At 36.3% G+C, this 20,357-nt stretch overlaps 1 protein-coding gene across 3 annotated transcripts in view; it reads right to left on the reverse strand.

The window, feature by feature from the left end:
• RabX4 (RAS oncogene family member RabX4) overlaps positions 1 to 20,357 on the reverse strand; it is a 148,727-nt gene that overhangs the window by 17,646 nt on the left and 110,724 nt on the right. For all 3 annotated transcript variants that reach the window (XM_090369455.1, XM_090369457.1, XM_090369456.1), the window contains exons 3-4: positions 12,432 to 12,492; positions 9,502 to 9,579 (exon numbers count right to left, since the gene is read on the reverse strand). In XM_090369455.1, the coding sequence (XP_090225581.1) occupies positions 9,502 to 9,579; positions 12,432 to 12,492 (139 nt within the window). The remainder of the gene's footprint in view (positions 1 to 9,501; positions 9,580 to 12,431; positions 12,493 to 20,357) is intronic.

Below are 20,357 nucleotides of genomic sequence, written 5' to 3' on the forward strand. Positions count from 1 at the left end.
CTTTCGTGTGCTTATAGAAGTTAGAGTATTTGAAGCAGTTTTTGATAACTGAAAAATGTATTCACTTCAATTTCGAAAATTAAAAACCGCAAAAAATTATAGAAAGAAGTGTTTTGGAAGAATATTTGGACAAACAAAAAAAAAAAAAAAAACAAAAAGAATAATACCTGAAACGCAGATTACCACAGCATTCAAGAAAATTAGAAAACTTTATGGTTTCCTTCTTAGGGACAATCAAAGCACCGAGTTTTCTTCTCTCACAGTCCACGTTCGCCGGAATTTCTTTCGCGTAAGTTATTCAAGCCACTCTTGACACTCCAGTTCATGCTTTTTTAAGTGTATTATGTCTCTACCTAAGTTCACGGGCTGATTTGCAAATTGTGCAATATGAAAAGGCCAGAAAACCTCAGGAGAAACCCTACGCCATTTGCTGGAGATCATTTAACTATAGCTTGGACTGAAGGAACCTTTAAGAATTCTCCCAGTATGACGGGATTCGAACCCAGACCTCTCCAAATTGCTGACAAGTCGCGAAACTGCTATGCTATCAATGGAGACACCGCCCTCGCAAGATAATCTTGAAACAGTTGAAAACAGAAGTTTACACTGTTTCCTATTACGTATTTCGCGTTTACTTCGAAAATCTAACAAAATAATGTTAGTTTTTAGCATAAAAGCCAGCAAAACAGGTTGATTTTCTGATATGGTTTTGAAATGCAATATAATTGCCTTGCTACCTGGGATGCAGAAAACAAGGGACCTTTTACAGACGGTTTACTGCGAGTGTTGCCACTGTCGACCATTGTTTCCTATGACATCTCGAGCAGAGTTGCTGAATTTGTTGATGCATCAGCAACTGAGGCTATAATGCACTGATTACTGTCTTGTATCTTATTCTAATTTTTGTTTTTAGAAGTGACAGTACAGATAAGGTGGTATTTATTAACCAGTTCTAAGAAAAACGAAATGCCATCAGTGTTCTGGAAGCCTGTCGACTTCCAGAACACTCTGTAGTGTTAATTGATCACAATTATAAAGATGATGTGAGGAGAAAGCAATTCCGTTCTCTTAGATATAACGGGCATTCTATGATATGCTTTACAATGAGTGGGCATAAAGAGATACTGTATTGTGGGACCTCAAATACCCTCTACTTTGGCGTCATCGCTTCTGAATAGATAACTGTGAGTGAGGTATGTATGACCAATGCACAGTACGGCTAGTATGATCTTCCTTTCTGTTTCTTCTCAGGCTAGATTGTCACTTGATTTCAAAAATTTATTATTTGTTTATGCTTTCCACTTGCGTATCCACTGTTGTTTATAGGTCCGTTGTATAATGGAGTTTTAGCCAATATAACGTGTCCTGAAAATAGATAAGATCACATTTTAAGCACTTTTGACAGTAGACTGTCTGTTCGTTTCCTGGGATTCCAACGGGTCCAGTAGTCCAACAAGAATTATGTGCTGACTGCGTTCATGAAGCTTTATTAATTGTACCCAAATTTTCTGTAGCAGAGGATGACTGCAGGGGAATTTACACTGTAGAACATTTACAGCGCTTAGATTATCAGTATACATGATGAATTGTGTATATAACGCTTGTTTTATATTCTCCAGGGCCAACAGGATACCATATAACTCGGTACTGCATTCTGAGGGGAGCTGTTTGGAGGTGATAGACTTTGGCAGGATTACAGATGTACTAAATTTACTGCCAATCTTGTATCCATCTGTATATAGCTGAACGAAACTTCTGAAGAGAGTGGAGTAGGTAATACATGTAATTGCCTAAGAGTGATGACAATTCCACAATTTCATCGAATAACTCTGTGCATTGTGTGGTTTTAACTGGCGTGTCTGCTTATTTACATAAGATACTTTGTTTGCGTCTGTCTATTTTTCCTTTTTCTTTATTTGGGAAGAGTGACCTTCCAGTGTCAGTATCATCCTCTGATATTGACACGGGCAGTCAGGTCACTTGATCCCCATATAAAATTAATGAATTTTTTGATCCCATTTAAAATGACTGAACCATATCATGATTTCACATATTATCGCTCTTCTTGCTCTGTTTAATGGATAATATAAGGCTATCATATTATCCATTATATCTCTCTGCGAATACATAATATGTTATGTATTCGCACAGAGAAAGTCACTGGTAAAATAAAACCTAATTCCGAGTATCAGATTGAAAACACTGCACTCCACGTCAAATTTTAGCAAAATGATCGAGTTTATTGAAATAAATGAAAGGAAGGAAAAAAATTCGAAAACATTTTAATAACACAACCATTTTTATACAAATTTTGAAGTTTCTTAATCCTTGGAAATCTTTGCCAAATTGGAAAAGCTCGTTACGATAGTATTCAAGATTTGACAGCAATCTCCACCAAAATTATTTCTAAACATTGAAGTTTGGCATAAAAAAGTTGGACTGTTGAAATATTTTCTGTTTTTTACTCTTTTATTTTAATGAAGTCAATCGTTTTTGATCATAATTTACCTGGGGTGCAGTATTTTTAATTTGATACTTAGAATTAGTTTTTCCAACGCATGTCTTTCTTTCACAGGCAAGGTTTTTTTTCAGCTACCTTAATTTGTTGTTGGTATGGATCTATCATATATCCAATGTTGTATCCATTGGGCTGAACACACGATTTGTATGATAGACCTGTAAACAGTGGATAGGACTTTTATTTTTAGGTATTTCGGTTTCTGTGGATGTTTCGCAGCTTTCTCAGCCCGTTCATTTACAAGGTATCCCCACGTGAGCAAAAGGTAACTGCTCGATGCATTTCTTCTAGCTGAATTAGCATTGATATAGTTTTTTTTTTTTTTGCACTTTGAGAGTCTGTATATACAGTATAAAATGGCTGGGAGAGGATGTTTAAGTTTCCGATAGCTAACTCTATTGAGTATAATTCAGCAAAATTTTCAACTTTAAGTCGGTTCGCTCTCAATATCTTTAGTAAATACATACAGAATTTACGAAAGTTCACTACAGACGAGAAAAGGGCTCTTCCGCTTTGACTCAAGTTTATTTTAAACATAGTCGGCATCTCACCTCTTGTAAGTCAAATATCATTGGATTTTTAAGTGATGGATTGTTTGATTCTAACGGTGAAGCGTACAAAATTCCGAAACGGCCGTATGAAAACGGTGGCATTATATTAAAATAAATGGAATTTTACTTTTTTTCCCGAGAAGTACTCTTAAGTTGCACCGCATGATCTTGACAGATTAATACCACTTACGAAAATACTTGTCTGTTTTTAGACAAACATTTGTTCACCACTTCCAATATAAAATGGATATAAGTATTATGAATTTGCTAAACCTCTCGTTTTTTTGCATTCTAATTATAATATAAAGAATAGAGCTTCTTCACAAATTAACAGCCATCTAACGTTATAATAACGATAATATCATTGTAACTACATTTTGTTACTATGTGGAGTGCTAGTTGGATATCCTTTATTGCTAGCCCACATTGAAGTGAATATGAAGTCAAACAGAAAAATTGAAAGATATAATCAAGTTTTTGTTTGAGTTGAATATTTTTCTTTCACAATACAGTTATCACTACCAAATGGAACCTTTAAACTGGTGGGTAATATCGTGAATGGCACAGAAATATCTTCGAAGATAAATGACATACGTGAACAGCGTTCAGAATTCAGGCTTTTAAGCTTTTCTAACAGGATTCACCCTCAGTTACTCCGCGGTAAGTTGCAGTTATATTGACAGCATTGTCGTATATGAAGTTAAATGTTCAGATGATACCAACAAAAAACATTTCTCTTTGAAAATTGATTGTTACCGCCAGTGGCCTAATTAGGTGCCTTTGTGCCTAAGTCTTTTAATAATCGATCAGTTAACATCTGCCTTCAATCTTCCTTGCAAAGAAATATTTTCCTCCATAGTGTAACCAATATACACTGAGCGATCACTGAATTATGGCCACCTACCTAATACTTCGTAGGTCCTCCTTTTGCCCTCAGTACAGCAGCTATCCGACGTGGCATTGATTCAACAAGGATGTCAGAAGCGTTCGGGAGGTATGGCCAAACAAGCTGTGTGTAATGCGGTCAGCAACGCAGGTATGGAGGTGATTGGTGTATCCAGACGCCTAATATGCCTTTCCATAGTGTCCCACAAGTGCTCTATAGGATTGATATCGGGGGAGTTCTGAGGCCAATCGATATGCTGGAAGTCAGAAGGGTCTAAGTTCTTGCCAGTTAAACATGCCCCACACCATACAGCCGCCTCCACCGGCTTGCACTTTTGATACCATGCATGATGTATCAAGAGCCTCATGCGGTTGACGCCAAATCCGTACACGACCATCCACGATGTGGAGTAAATAACGTGATTCATTCGAACAGCACACCTTCTTCCAGTCTTCTAACGTCTAACTTGCATGCTCTTTGCACCAGGCGAGTCTTTTACGCCGATGAACCTTGGTTAGGAGAGGATGCCGTAGGGGTCCGTCTGTTGGTATAGCAGATACGTGCGACGCATGGTCATGTCAGATATTGTCCCGGGTTGGCCCATGTTGTATTGGGTGGTCAACTCTTCAACAGTGCTGCGCCTGTTCGCCTGTACGAGTCGTCGGACCCAGCGCTCACCTCTAAAACCACCCTTTCGCTGACTTTCACAGTTTTGCCGTCAGGGCGTTGTTTGACCATTTTACGCCAGTCCTAGTACACTAACTACGGCGGCTCTCGAATACCCCACCAGTTCAGCCGTTTGGGAAATTGAGGCACCAGCTTGTCGAGCACCCACAATCTATCCTTTATCAAAGTCCGATAAATCCTTCCTTTTACTACCCATCACGCTCTGAATTTTACTACCTACTGAACCACTGACACCTCATCTATGCTACGTAGTCGACTAACTCTGCACTCTCGTACCTCACGTGGTCAACGGATCGCATTCAGTTTTCATAGGGGTGGTCATAATTCGGTGATCACTCAGTGTAAGACGCAATATTCACCAATATCTCACTATCTACCAAATGTGAATCGCTATTTACCCATTTCTCGGGCTTTCTGAATTTATTAAGCTTATTGAGATGGAACTTCTCGCCAACCGGTTCCACCAAGTCTTCCTTATCGATCTCCGAAAATGTATTATTTTGTTCCACGCAGATCCACACTATTGAATCTTCTAATGAAAGCTCATTATATCCTTAAAATCTTGGAAGATATAGCCACTTCTGTCACTTTTAGTTTTGCTGTTGAAGGCACATTCAGCTGGGATGGTAATTGGAGTATTACTGGCTTGTACAGTTTTTTGTTGCGAAGGACACTGGAAGTAAAGAACATGGAACCTACTCAATTTGTGATGTGCAAAGAACGTTGCCTGTTTTATATTACTATATGAAATTATTTCTTTCCACCAACATCTTTGTATATTGTGGTGCAAATAACTGTATTACTTTTTTGAGTTTTGAGCTGTACTTTTACGCGTCCACATTATGTATTTCTTTATGTTCAATTTATCAATATTCTCTATTTATTGTTATATTTTATTATCACTGTTAACCCATGGCCTGGTGGCCGTGAAGGGCAATAATACAATGCATTGATTATTATTATTTCAATAAAGATATACATATAGATATATTTGCAGGAACTGTAGCAACTCTTTGAATACTTACTTATTGACTGGAAATGTTGAGCAGTTATGGCATATGTAAGCTTTGGCTCTGTTTTTATTATTTCTCTTCTCGCCTCTGAATATGTGACTTTGTTCTCCACTTTATATTTCTGTATTTTACTTCCTTGCTTCCATAGTTCGCATATTTTGGAGAAAGCCGGGTGATTACCCTCACAATTTTGGCAATGAAGAGTAGTAACAATGCAATCAGATTGATTGTGCTCCTTTAACCCACAATTAGGACAATACTGCCTCATCACGACATGCATTTTGGGAGTGTCCATATTTTTGGGACTTGTAGCACTTGATTGGGTTCTTGATGTAAAGACTGACACGGCAATAGAGATAGCCTGCTTTGACTGATGTTGGTAGGATGGAAGAGCTAAAAGTGAAGATTGTTTCTTCTCGGAACAAGAATACTGTATTTCCGAGTCATGATTCTCCTTGCTTGGATGACTTTGTTCACATAGCTCTAACGATTTTCTCCTCTGATACAGTTAATAAGTCCCATTCTGGGATTACTCCCTTCGAGGAGTTTAGGGTGGCATAGGGAGTAACTTTTATTGGTTTTCCTCCAAGAGTAGTCAGGTTTAATAACTTTACAAAATTATGGTATTTCATGGTCTATACCAGAAGATCCCCAGCTGGTATCGCCTCACTGATTTTGGTTAACTTGCAACAGATTCAGTGCATTTCTGCACATGAATATCTGCACAGATTCAGTGCATTTCTGAATGGTGATAGTTTACTCAGAGGGTGTTCTGATAGAGAGTGAAGTATAAGGAATGGTGGTATCTTCTCCTGAGGAATTTTTTTTCAACTCTTGGATTGAGAAGGCATTTTTGATCTCATTTGTAGCTAATTTTGAGTTCGATGGCTCTAAAGGTGGAAACATAGTGTTATCCGTCTTTGCTCCTTTCAGCCTTGGGAGAGTGGATTTCTTCTTCTTCACGGGGAAGCAGGAGCAGTGCGGCGGCTAGAGTGACAAAGCGGTATAAAAGTTAGTTTGTTAGTTTAATGGAAAAGAAAAAGGTGATTTTCCTTTCTGAAACTAATAATTCGTAAGACTAAGTTTACTTATTATTATTAATTAATGGGAACGTAAGAAAACTCACAAATAAACAAAACTGTAGTTTTCAAAAAAAAAAAAGCTCTAGAAATAACTCAGATCACCATAACACTTGGCACTCTGGGCCAGCAGCTGAGAGCGTAACATCTAGTTAATATGGGAAATAATGAAGAAGCCGTTAAAAAAAAAAAAAAAAAAAAAAAAAAAAAAACTTATTTTTAGGCTACCCGAATAATTAAATTCATCTGCCGTGCTGTGTGTCTGATGTTTGTTAATTGCATGTGTTCTATGGTCGATTTGTCTGTTTCGCTGGACAAAAAACACCAGTTTCTGGGGAAAAAAAGCTTGCTATCTACGCCTCAGACCGACTAACTCAGCCATGGAGTGAAAAAAACTCATTAAAGTCCTATGCGTCATTGACGGGATTCGAACCCGGAACTTTTCCACCCGGTGTGGGGAGGACGGTGACGATACTACTGTGGTACCGACGCAGACTAAAGGTGCCGGAAGCCTAATTCAGCCAATTTGGCATGTATTTGGCTGTGCATGCCGAAACAATGTCTTGCAGAAACAGGACATTGTTTCGTCTTTAATTCCTTCTTCAGTTTGTTCAAAAGTGACGAATAATGCTCAGCAGTTATCATTTTACCTGTTTATATGTAATCAATAAAAAGATCAATTTCATTCTTTCCCAAATGACAGACGCAATGACCTTCCCAGCAGACCTCTGAGTACGGAAGTTCTTTGGACGCACGAGCCACTGTGCCTCTGCTCCTTCGATTCCTTTGGTCTTTGGACACTTTGAGCAAAGTTTCGATGGTCTAAACACCATCGACACTTTGCTCAAAATGGTGAAGAATGGCAGTTGAAGATGGGGCACGTCGTTGGTTTTGATCACCATCCTGACATTTTGGGATTCATATGGCAAAAAGCTTCCGCATGTCCAAAATGCCATGAATAACATATCCAATATTCCCTGGACATGCCTAGAGTCTCAGCTATCCGTTTAGCAGAAACTCATCTATCATATGATATCAGTCTGCGCGGATAACATAGTGGTTATAATCACCGTCCGCCCCCCAACAGGATGGAAAAGGCCCGGGTTCGAGTCCTCTCAATGATGCGACGAAATTTTATGAGTTTTTTTTTTTTTTTTTTTTTCCGTTTTCACTTCATGGCTGAGTTAAGTCGGTCTCAAGCGTGGACAGAAAGGTTTTCCTCCCAAAATTCGGGTTTTTTCGTCCATCAAAACAGGCAAATCGAACACTCGCAATTTATAGACACATCGGCAGATAAGTTAGTTTTCTGGTGGCCTAATATGACAGGGTTTTTTTTTTATAATGGTATGAATGGCATCGACGTTTTCAAGCACTGTCGCAGAAACTTGTCTTCCTATCCTCTGTATCAATAATGAAACAACTCTTGTTTTTTTGACGCCGAGTCAGGAAAAAAAAAAAAAAATTCGCAACCCTGCTTTTGACAGTTGAATATGTAATGGAAATTGTTTTCCTAACGTCCCCGACATATTAGCAGTTTTGCTTTCGCGTTCTCCCTTGTAAAAGCAGGTATTTCATAACCACTCTACTTTCAGTTTTTCTGAAAGTGACGTGTTGGGCTGAAATCCTTTGTTCAACCTGTAAAAAAATGGATATTAAATGTTTTTTTTTTTTTGTTTTCTTTTGAGACAGATGGGCTGTTTAACATAAAATGAAATATGCTCTTTCATAATTTGACATACATTTGTGGAAAAAAAAAATAATTGGAAGTGGCATATTTCTGCATCTTTCGAGACTTCCAAGTGGATATGTGGAGATACATTTACTAGTTGTGAAGCATTTCAATTTTGTTTATTAATAATGTTTTTATGATTAAAATATTTATTAAATGATATCGATTAAAACAAATGTGATCATTTCTAGAAAACAGAAAAATTCCATGAGGATATTTAATTTTTAAAAATCTCCACGGAATAGTATACGTACAATGAGAAAAGAAATATTTAGCAACTGATGGTTTTGTACACTCAAAAGGTCTTCAAAACCATCAAAACTTACACACTGTTAAGATAGGAGGTTTGGAGAGTATAAAGGTAAGCGATAGACAAGGCAGCTATGAAAAATGTAGTTAAAGAAATGAATCCTGATCAGTTGAACAAAAGAAAACAAAAACAACATGGCTGAGGTTACGATGATCTTCTGATTTTTCACTCTGGAGAGGATGTTAAGTATCGAATATCTACCGATACAGATCTGCATGAGAATTCTTAAGATCAGATATAGAGAACAATTACCTTTCGCCAGCATTTATATTAGTTAGCGGCAAAACGATGCAAGGAAGCAAGCTTATGCCAATCAGGAAGGAATGGCAAGACTAAAAAGGTTAGGCAGACAGTGACTATCCCCAAGAATAAAGTGACTGTTTTTCTTTCAAAGAATAAAAGTACAGTAAGTTAGAAAGGTGATTCGTCCGTCACAGTAGTAGACTGGACAAGGAAAACAATAAGAAAGAAATGAAAATTAGTTTTATGAATAAAACATACTTTATAAGTTAAAAATAGCGTCTCATTGTGAAAAATATTTAAGTTATAGTTCCTTCATTGTTTGAAGGAACCTTGAAAAGTAATTTATTTTGAGCCTTTCAACTAGGAAGAGCTTAATGCACCCTATAGTTATTGTGCCGTTATGTAACTTACACTTGAATGGCTATAAAGTTGAACATTACAAAACCTATTCGCATACTATATCAGTTCACCTAAGGTTTACTTACCTCTTCTATATTTCGGAACCAGTAAGAAAGATGGTTGAAGGAGTCCATGTTGGTGACATCATACATGACTAGGATACCCTATGACAAAAAAACATCAAGAGGTAAATTGTATAAGGTCAGAACAAGGAATTTTTTTTTACAAATGGTTAAACTTGGGCTTTCGCTGTTTAAGTGAAAACTGTTGACCTTCACGGTTTTAAAATAATTCAGATTTTCGTAGAATGCAATAATTCTGTATTTAACTGTTTTCACGGAGTAGTTTACATCGTCTCAGTTTTTATAGAGCTGAAACTTTTTGAAACTCCTGAACTTGTACAGTTCTTTTCCTTTTGGAATGAATTGTAATCTGTTTTTCAGTTCCAACACAACTCATCCCATAAAATTAATTGTAGATACTTACGTAAATTTTGGTGCACATCTTTTGGTGGATTGGATATTTCCTTTCCAGTGTATTACAGCAGGATTGTCGTTTTGGTAAGCGCCAGTCATTTTCCGGATCTTATTCCATACTACTTGAATATTTATAGTGTAGCAGCTCCAAGATTCTTTATTGCTTTAGAAGGCCAGAGAGCTTGCACTTTCTGGCCTTCTAAAGCTGTTATGAGCTTTCCAGTAGTGAGTTATCTACTGTGCTTATTCCAGGCTTTGATTTCTTCTCTGTAGTAGATTTTTCATTAATCCAGGGCTTTGGTATTTTGGAAGGCAGGGTGAGGTTTTGGATATTGTCTGATTTTTCGCATATAATAATTTTCTGTAACGTAAGTTACTTAGCTATCAATTATCCTTTACTTATAATTTGTGAATCTACATCTGCCATTTCTCTGAATTTTCCCCAATCTGCCCTTTATAGTTTCCACCTTAGGATTCTATATAGATAACTGTGAGTTTCTTTAATTACAGTAGATATAACAGGATAATGATCGCCACTTAATGAGTTAAAATACTTTTCAAATAAATATAGGAAATATGCCAGCGTTATTGTTACTGTGAGACGTTAACGACACAGGAGAAACTAGAGCCAGAATATGTCTTTCTGTGGTTCATCGCTTGACTGTTGGAAAGTCCAATCTACATATCAGAGCAAAATTAGGTGCAGGAATACAGCTGAACTCAATGGAAAAGTTTTCATCAACATTTTATCTCCGAGAATGTGTTCTATTGGTAGAGGGTTCTAGAAATTGAAAAGTTTTAATGATGCATATTTTGGAGAAAGCCATTAGGATTTCAGAATGGTATTTATTCTGAGGGCAAATAATGTCGTTCTGAGAATAGACTCTTGCGATACACCTTGCTTCTGAACGTGCAGAGAGGTAAAAGAGCCCTGGTAAAGAACCTGTAAAGTTCTATAATGGAGTAAGTTTTTGGATCAACTGAATAAAGTACCTTCCTAAGCCTATATTATGCAATTTTTGAAGTATTCCATATCTCCACATGGTATCAAAGTCTTTCTCAATATCCAGAAATACCATTACCAGATGTATCTTTAAAAAAAGATTTCGAACGTTAGCCTTAGCTATGACGTGATACCTAAAGCTGGTCTGTTCTTTCTGAAACAATACTGATGATCACTCAATGTTTTGTGATTCTAAAATCCATGTGAGCCTCCGATGCACCATGTTTTTAGAGTCTTGCCTAAGCATTTTAGCTAGTAAGTGAGATTGGCCTATAGTTATTTGACAAACAACTATAGTGATCTTTTCCTGGCTTTGGAAAGGCTGACACAAGTGAATGACACCAAGATAATGGATTGTCGTAAAGATCCGGTTGCAGAAAAGTAGTACTGAGTTCAAGGCTTTGTCATTTTCAGCATGATATAACATACGCCTCTCGGTCCTGCAGCTCTGGTAGAGGAATTATATAAGGATTCCATGAGTACTTCTGTAAAGACTTTATTACATGGATATTATAGGAAGTGGTGGTAGAAAAATTAACCTTGCGCCGTTCAGCATGAGTTTTAAATTCTGAAAATATGAGTCATAGCTGATATGAGTAGAAGCTGCTATTTGAGAGAAAAGAATCGACTAGGGCTTCTGCTATTTCAGCAGGAGAACACGAATCACTATTTTTTCAGTAAAGGATCGGCGGAGTCCTGTGATATTTGCCTTTGAAAACCTGCAGATCCATGGCTGATCTGCAGACGAATGTCTGCAGATCAGCCGTGGATCTGTCATTAGTAAAGCGGAAGCAAATTTTTTCCAAGAATCTTGTTTAGCTCTCCTAGTAACTCGTCGGGCTTCAGCATCTAGTCTCTTGTAATTTATGGCGTTATCTGTGGTGGGACATTTGTGGAATTGATTTCGAACTTTAACCTTCTGCAATTTCGCAAGAATGCAATTTTTGTTCTACCAAGGGTTGCAGATTGGTGGTCTATTAGTTCATTATTTTGGTATCACTGCCAATGGGATTATCTTCAGATTCATCGCTCCAAGGTCAAGCCTGCTTCCGTTGTAGAATTAATTCCACTAACAATGGGCTTCTAAAATTAATAAAAAAGGAGTGAGTACAGTGTAAAAATTTTTGGAAACTTTTAGATAGTTGCATAAACTAAAAATACTATAATAGTGTTTAATAATAATAAAAATGCATATAAAAACTCACGCATATTTTTCGCCATTAATACAAACATGTGTTCATGGAGTTAATTCTGCAACAATTAAATTAACCTTGCAGAGATGAATCTGAAGATAATCCCATTGGCTTTCGGTTACTGATAGAATACAGTACTGTTTCCTAAATTATAAAATAAAAAACATTATCTAGGGTATGTTCAAAATGTTGGTTTTTATGACGTCTTCAAACTGTATTTTTAAAACAAATACGCAGTGTTCATGTCATATTGTTAAACTGTTATAATATATAGACAATATCTCTGGAGATCAAATGCTTTCTCCTCAAAAGGCAACAGAAAATTTATTATACCTCGTACTCACCATTGCTCCTCTGTAATAAGCTGTAGTTAACGTTCGGAATCTTTCCTGGCCTGCTGTATCCCTGAAAAAATAAAACTCTCGATATTAAACAAATTAAGTAATGTTCGCAAGATGTTACAGTTCAAGAGCGTTCTATTACAATTTCTTAAATTAATTGATTTTCTGTGATTAATAGAAGTGAAAAAAAATATTAATTAATTAATTAATTATGTATAAAAGTACAGTACAGTATTTATTGAATGTATAAAAGTACAGTACAGTATTTATTGAATGTATAAAAGTACAGTACAGTATTTATTGAATGTATAAAAGTACAGTACAGTATTTATTGAATGTATAAAAGTACAGTAAATTGAAATGAACACGTTTCATAAATATTGCGTGATTTAATAAACTAAAAAAAAAAAAAAATAGCAGCAAGAATGCCTAGATAAAAAGGGGTGCAGGGGCCCGAAAAATTGTCTTTTAAGCAGAAAATATGATATGAAAGTGTTTTAAAAATGTTTCAAATTAACTTAAATAAAAATTATTTATTATACAAGCGTCATTCTATTTATGAAGTAATGGTACAATAATATATTTTAAGATCGCTTATCGGTTACCGCTTAAAGGAGGGGAGAGAAATGAGAATGTATTCCATGACTCATTTTCTCTCTGAATCGGGTCTTGAAATTCCTTCGCGAGGTGATTTTAAAATATTTCTATTTTTCCATGTCTTGGAATTATTCAATAGGAACCTTTCCACGTAATATGAAACATTTAAAAATCGGTGAAATGCATGAAACAATATGAGACCTTTAAATAAATATATGTTACAGTTGCTTTAGAATTTTTATTTTTTAAAGTAAACCTGGTGTTGTGGAATAGGAGAATCTCAACCTTGAACTTAAATATATTTTCTTTCGATGCCATTTCTTTTAAGGCTTAATCAATTTTGCTTACGTAAAATAGCTACTTTTGAATTTATAAATAAGTGTATGGAATAGTGGCCATAATTTCAAGTTACGTGGGTTTAGACTGGATTGCAGGAAGTTTTATTTTAGCCAGCGATTAAAGTTACCTACATGGGTGGTAGAGGCTGACAGTCTGGGGAAATTCAAAGGTCAGCTGGATAATTACCTAAGGGAGGAGATAAATGCATAGGTTGTCCATTTCCTTTTCTTTTATTATTTTTAAAAATTTTCTTCTTATATTATTAATTTGCCTTTATTCTTATTTTATAATATGTATTTTTTGTTATTTTATTATTATTATTTATTTATTTTCTATTTTTCTTTTTGGCTGGTGCAGCATAAGCCATAGGCTTCCTTGCACCATGTGGCCATTACTAATATGAAATAGTGATTCCCTTTAGTTCCTTCACTGGAAATAAAATGTCAACAACCACTACAGAATTGCAAGAAAACAATTTACCGAACTGAACGACACAGAGATTAATTTCTCTAACATTGTGATAATCCGCTTACTCTCTCAGCCTAAGACCCACTTTATAAGGCACAAATTGGACTGATGGACCAAGTCTCGTTAAAATTGATATAAGCTGCTCTTTAATGATTAATTGGAATAATCCGCTTAAATTTCCTACATCATATTTAATATTAAAAGTCTCCATACTATCTGATTTTGTTCTTTTTCCTTTATGTATTATTTATTTATGTAATTATTCAGTTGTTGACAATTTATAATCTTATTCTCCTGTATATATATATATATATATATATATATATATATATATATATATATATTATAATCGAATCTTTATACGAACGTAGCAATTTCCCTGCCAACTTCATGTTTCACTTTATGCTATATTAAAAACAAGACGGTCTGTACAAATCGATGCAGTTAAACCAGTTGCAAAACGACGAATTTCGAAACATTCAACCACATGCACGTACCGAATTAACTTATATTAATCAATATTTGGATATATTCAAATGCATTCTTTTATCAACGATACGGATTAAAATTTTAACCTTATTGCAACAAACAAATTTATTAATTGAAGCTCGCAATGGGACTCTGAATGACGAGCTGAAAAATATAGACAACCTTTAAATAATTCGACATATTCTGAGGAATGGGACAAAATACTTTCAGAGTCAAAGGAAACTGCAGGAAATTCCAGAATTTCAAACAACCTCCTGAATAAAGACAGTCTGACGCCGAAAAACAATTACAAATCAAAGTTTTTTCTGTATTACTGATTGGGTAATATCTGGATTGACACTGGAAATATCTCGATCTGAATCCTTGCGCGAAATCTATAACTTATTTGGAATCCTACGGACCTTTCAGGATTTAACAGGCGAACAAATAAGTCTCAGCATAAAAATCTCAACAGAAATATGCTAAGGTTATTTCACATGGAATATGCGATTAATTGATTTTTATGAAGAAAATTTACAAAACAAACTTTAGTTCAGAAATAATTCCAGCGAATTTGCAACAGAACATATTGGAAACTAATCTAATTGAGTTGTTTCCAAATCTGTCCTTAGAACTGAGAATATTTTTGGGTCTAGCCACTTCTGTTGCTTCAACGGAAAGAAGTTTCAGTGCCATGAAAATAGAGAATTTTAACAGATCTAGAATGTCTGAAGAAAGGCTAAATGAGTTTTCAAATCTTCCATAAATTGCGACATTGTACGATGAATAAGGTTTTCAAATATAATGAAGAAACTTTCAAAGAATAAAGCTCGAAAAGCAATTTTAAAATAATTTTAATTCCTTTCAAAATTCAATTCTGTTAAATGTTATTCAGATCATAAAATTACGACGCAAATAAATATATGGAAATAGTGAAGCATTATATGATAAGTAATCTCTGGTGTATAAATTAAAGTTTATTTTCAGTTTTTAAAAGTGGTGAAAAATCAGTTTATATATATTTGTTTTATTGATTGTATTTATGGCTTTCGGAGTGGGATGGGGCCCACATTTATGATCGACCAGGCCCACTCACCTCCCTCAGGCTCTTGCAACAAGTACCTCAAATATATAAACAAGTGCCTCAGTATGCAGTCAACAGTTTTGTAATGTACTTTACTCAATTCCTTCTAAATTTTAATAACAACTGAAAAACAGCATATATTTCAAGAAAATTGTAATAATTCACGATTTATATACAGGGTGTCTCAAAACTATTGGTACAAACGTTTAGGGGAGCTAGGTAACATCTAAAGGAATGTGAATCGCATAGGAACCCATAACCGGAAACGTCACTGTAAGTCAGTACACGGCGCTGTTCATCAGTTCGCGAGAGGGAAAATTTCTGGTTTACTCATTCAAGCAGAAGTCGCCGCACGAAGAGCATGCATCGATATACGAACTGTGAGCTGGCAGACATGCACCTAGTGTATGGATAAGCAGAGGCCCCACACGGTGTGCGCCCCATGCGGCACAACATCGCTTCGCAATAAATGTGTGGGCAGGTATGGTCGGTGACTGCTTAGTCGGCCCATACCTGTTACCATCCCGCATGAACTCCGCTAAATATCGGATCTTTCTTGAACAAGTTCTACCAGGGTTACTTGACGATGTTCCAGCAAATGTGAGACGCAACATTTGGTTTCAACATGCCGGGGCGCCTGCCCATTATGGAAGGTGTGTTCGTGTGACCATTTGAGCAGGTGTTTTGGGCGTCGATGGATTGGCCGTGCCTGGCCCGCACGCTCACCTGATTTATCGAGCCTTGATTTCTTTCTGTAGGGGGGGGGGACCCTCAAATCTATCTTGTATGAATCGCCTGTGGAGACGTTGTTGTTGTTATTTGGTTTTTAGGAGCATTAGCAACTAAGGCCATATTCCTCCGGGGATATGCGGTGGTCATTCCCTGACCTTTCCGCATCCTCCGTATTTGGTGGTCACGGGCTCGAACCCCGGTCTAATCAAGAAGCGTGTGCTACGCACTGCTGCTCCTGTCCACCTGGCTACGGAGGCGCCCCTGTGTAGACGTAAATGGATCTCGTGGCGAGACTCGTCTGCCCTGCTGCTACTGTCAAAGAAACTCCAGGTGTGTTCGACCGTGTCCGCCAATCCATGCTGCGTCGGTGTTGCGCATGCATCGCGTCTCATGGTGGAACCTTCGAGCATCTGTTGTAACATCATGAAATGCATCCATCTCGTACTCCATTGTTAATATTATGTCAAATAAATGTTTGCCACTAATTACTGTCTTGTGTCATTTCTGCTTCTTGTGCCTCTGCTACTGCTTTCCCATGACGTTTCCCGTTATGGGTTCCTATGCGATTCACATTCCTTTAGATGTTACCTACCTCCCCTAAACGTTTGTACCAATATTTTTGAGACACCCTGTATTTAGTAAACTGATAGGAAAAACAAATTTGTTAACGTATGCAGTAGGTTACATTTCAGGAGCGTTAACATTGTAATAGTAATAATTCATAACAAAAAAAAAAAAAAAAAAATCAGCAGCAAAATGCAACGATTTTACGCGCGAACCCTTGGTTCGCCCATAAACATTTCGTTTATACGCATCAGCCACAGTCTGTTCATTCTTCCAACCAGTGCGGGGCAACAAACATAGTATTCAATGCCGATTTTAAGAAAATTTTAGATGATGGCCCCACAAATCTTTCTAAAAGAGCCAAACATAAAATTTAATGAAAATCCGTCTACTGGGAGTAAGGTTATTATATGCGAATAGGCAGATATATTGAAGACAACATGCTAACGCGCCCAAACCTACCGAAATTCAGATAAAAGAAATGTTAAATTCATTTGTTGAGTTTGTAGATGAATTTCATGCAATTATTAATTTGAATGCTCTAATCAGAAAATTCTCAAATTTCTTCGATATTTTTGAATACGAAACTATCTTCTTAACGCCATATGAACGCTTTAAGCTCTCTATTATAAACACTATGATAAATAAATAACATAACATCAAACCTGAGCATATACATACTGCGCTACTATGAAAAAAAATCAGTGTGAACAATAAAAAGAAAAATATTATTTCAGAATTTTTTTTATACTTTTATTATTGTGGCCTGAATCAAGGGTGTGTCACTGTGGTTGCCGTAAATCAGTATTAGCATTAATAGTATCAAATTATGCAAGGAAGCAAGCAAATACAGCATCAGCCAAAAAAGTTTCTTATCTTGATTTCCACATAACTACTTCCTGTTAAGTCCTACAATACATCTTTAACCACTGACTCCATTATTTTTCCGGTAACAGAAGTCAAGCTGACGGATCTGTAATTACTTTCTTAGCCCTTTGATCCCTTTGTGAACAGGAAAGGCATTTGCGCCACAATTCATAGGTGCCTCACCTGAATCCAAGGATGTTCTGACAATTATCGCCAAAAGTTTGGTTACCTCTTTTTCTCCTTTTAATTTTATAGATTTCGTCAACCTCAAGCGCCTTATTTACTTTTATCTTCAACAATATCTCTTCCATTTTCTTCTCAGAAAATGGAAGAGAAATATCACACCTTTTTGCTTTTAGTTATAATTTGGTATATTTCTTATGTTTCCATCGCTAAAAGCTTCTTCACTCTTGAATGTACACGCAAAATATTTATTCTGTTTGCCAACAATCTGAACTGATCATCAATAGTAACGCTATTTATATCTAGTGGACCAGTGTGTACATCCTTTCCTTCTAAAGTTCATATAAACAGAGAATTCTTTGCTAATTTTCTTTGCATTCTTAGCCAAAGGCCTCTCAATCTGCCTTTGCTTCCCTTAGTGATTTGGTTGCAGATAACTTGTACTTACTGTGGATTTTATGTGTGCCCTGATAATTTATAATCATTCCATGAGTTTTTCTTGTCTGCCGTGGTCTCATTAGTTCATATGATACCCATTTAGTAGTAGTATTAGTAGTGGCAATTAGAGATGAAAAATAGAAGTAACTGACTATTTTTATTATGAAAACAAAATTAAATCACGTTTTCAAAAGTGTTATTTTATTTAAACATATATTTGTCAAAATCAGTTGCGCACAGCAGTTTAGGAAGCCTGATCCATTGTGTTAAAATTGTATAATATTTCGATCGGCCTTTTCGCCAGGACCAGTTTGCTTGTAAACTTTAACTTTGCGATATATTAATTGAGGTTTATTTCTGTTAAACACTCAGCCTTTGTATCAGTTTAAGAAATTTCTATTCTCATTTATTATTTTAAATAATGTGATATAGTAGCATGAATTATCCCGGCAGCATTATTACAAAATGTACGCCTTTATCAATTTATGACTTCAAAGAATAGTTTAATTTAGAATGCCATGTAAAACGCGTGCTGACATTTAATAAAAAATATATTATAATAAAATAAATGACAGCGACTAGTAAGATAAAGTGGTTCTGTGGACATTGCACAATCCAACTCCAGTGACATCATAAATGTCAGAGATATTAAAATGAATTTTAAAAAAATCTTCCACCATAGTCTAAACATTCGGCAAGAATATCCTCAACGCAGTCTAATGACTATATTTGGAATTTTTTGTCGAATTGCTAAACTCACTCAAAACAAATCGATCAAGTAAACAGTGACCACAAAATGATTGTCGTAATGATAGCGAAGTAAAGCCCTCTGCACCAAGATTTATGTTTGGATTGTCTCTCTCAAGGTTTCCTCACTCCCAACAATAGAATGGAAAGAATATTCGAAGTACTGAATGTGTGAAAATCAAAAAGGTAGAATAGCATTCAACAAGGTATAAAAAACCAAAACTGGAAATTATTGAAGAATAAAAAAAAAAAAAAAAGAACGCCATGAACAGAATGAAACAAATAAAAGCGCAAAAGTAGCACTGTATACGAAATGGATTTCACTAAGCTTGGCCTTTCCCCCCCCCTACCTATACCTTCTCCATACATTGCACCATCAGTGAGACATATTTCAATTTGGCATAGCCCCGCATATTTCTCAGAATCGTAATTTATATTGCTTTCTTTATGTATTATGTATGATGAAAATGGTACAAAATTTACCACACTTCCTGATGGCAGTTTATTTTCAGTAGTTTCTTAATGTTTGTGTCTCATGCAAACGCCCACCTTGAATTTTCGTTGAGAACAGTAGTAAGTGTCATAACGAGGACAGATCCTTAGCATTCTTTTATTTTCTCCACCAGTGGTGCTATCGCTCTGGAGAAGTGCCAAAGAAATTATTAACTTACACGATGGCATAAAAAGTGTAACTACTATGCGTCAAACTGGTTTCAGAAATCAGTTTTTCCTATATAATAATAAAAGCAGAACATTCTTTAACAGAAAACAAATAAGCAGTCCTCTGACATACTAAATACAGTCAAGGGGGGGAGGAAAAAGGAGAACGGCGAAATCTTCCCCTTAACAAAAAGAAAATAAAAATCAATGCTACGGACGGTGTTCCAATATATGAGCCTCCGAATTATCTGTAATCGAAAGAAAATCTGAAGGTGTAGGCGTGCAATAAATCACTGATGCAGACGTTGTCTTATGACGCAATATCTTTGACGTCATCAACCTTTATAGCCACATAACGGTAACGTTTGTAAACTGTTGGGAGTGTCCACGAAAATTGAAAATGCTTGCCCTACTTGGAAATCAACAAAATGCAGTTACTGTAGAAAGGGGAAGGCAAATTTGAGACGGTGCCCAATATCTGCCTCATGCACGAGCATCACAACTCCCCATGGTACTGTTGGCCATACAACGTCTATATGCGGCGCCTTTGTGTCCGCCTTTTCTTCTTTTCCTCGAGCGGGCAGCTGCGGGAATCTATCCTCAGACAATTCCTGCGAGAGAGTTTCAGCGCTATTTTCAGAAAGTTCAAATGTCATAAACTCTGAAGAACGAAATAAATAATGAGCAGGAAATTATGAACAAGTGAGAAAAGAAAGAATGTAATGAGTAGAGGAAGAGGTCAGCGGCATGTTCTTCAAGGAAAAACGACAATATCGGTTTAA

Source organism: Mastigoproctus giganteus, chromosome 3 (genome assembly GCF_048544385.1).
Source record: "Mastigoproctus giganteus isolate SK-2022 chromosome 3, ASM4854438v1, whole genome shotgun sequence".
Taxonomy (NCBI): domain Eukaryota; kingdom Metazoa; phylum Arthropoda; class Arachnida; order Uropygi; family Thelyphonidae; genus Mastigoproctus; species Mastigoproctus giganteus.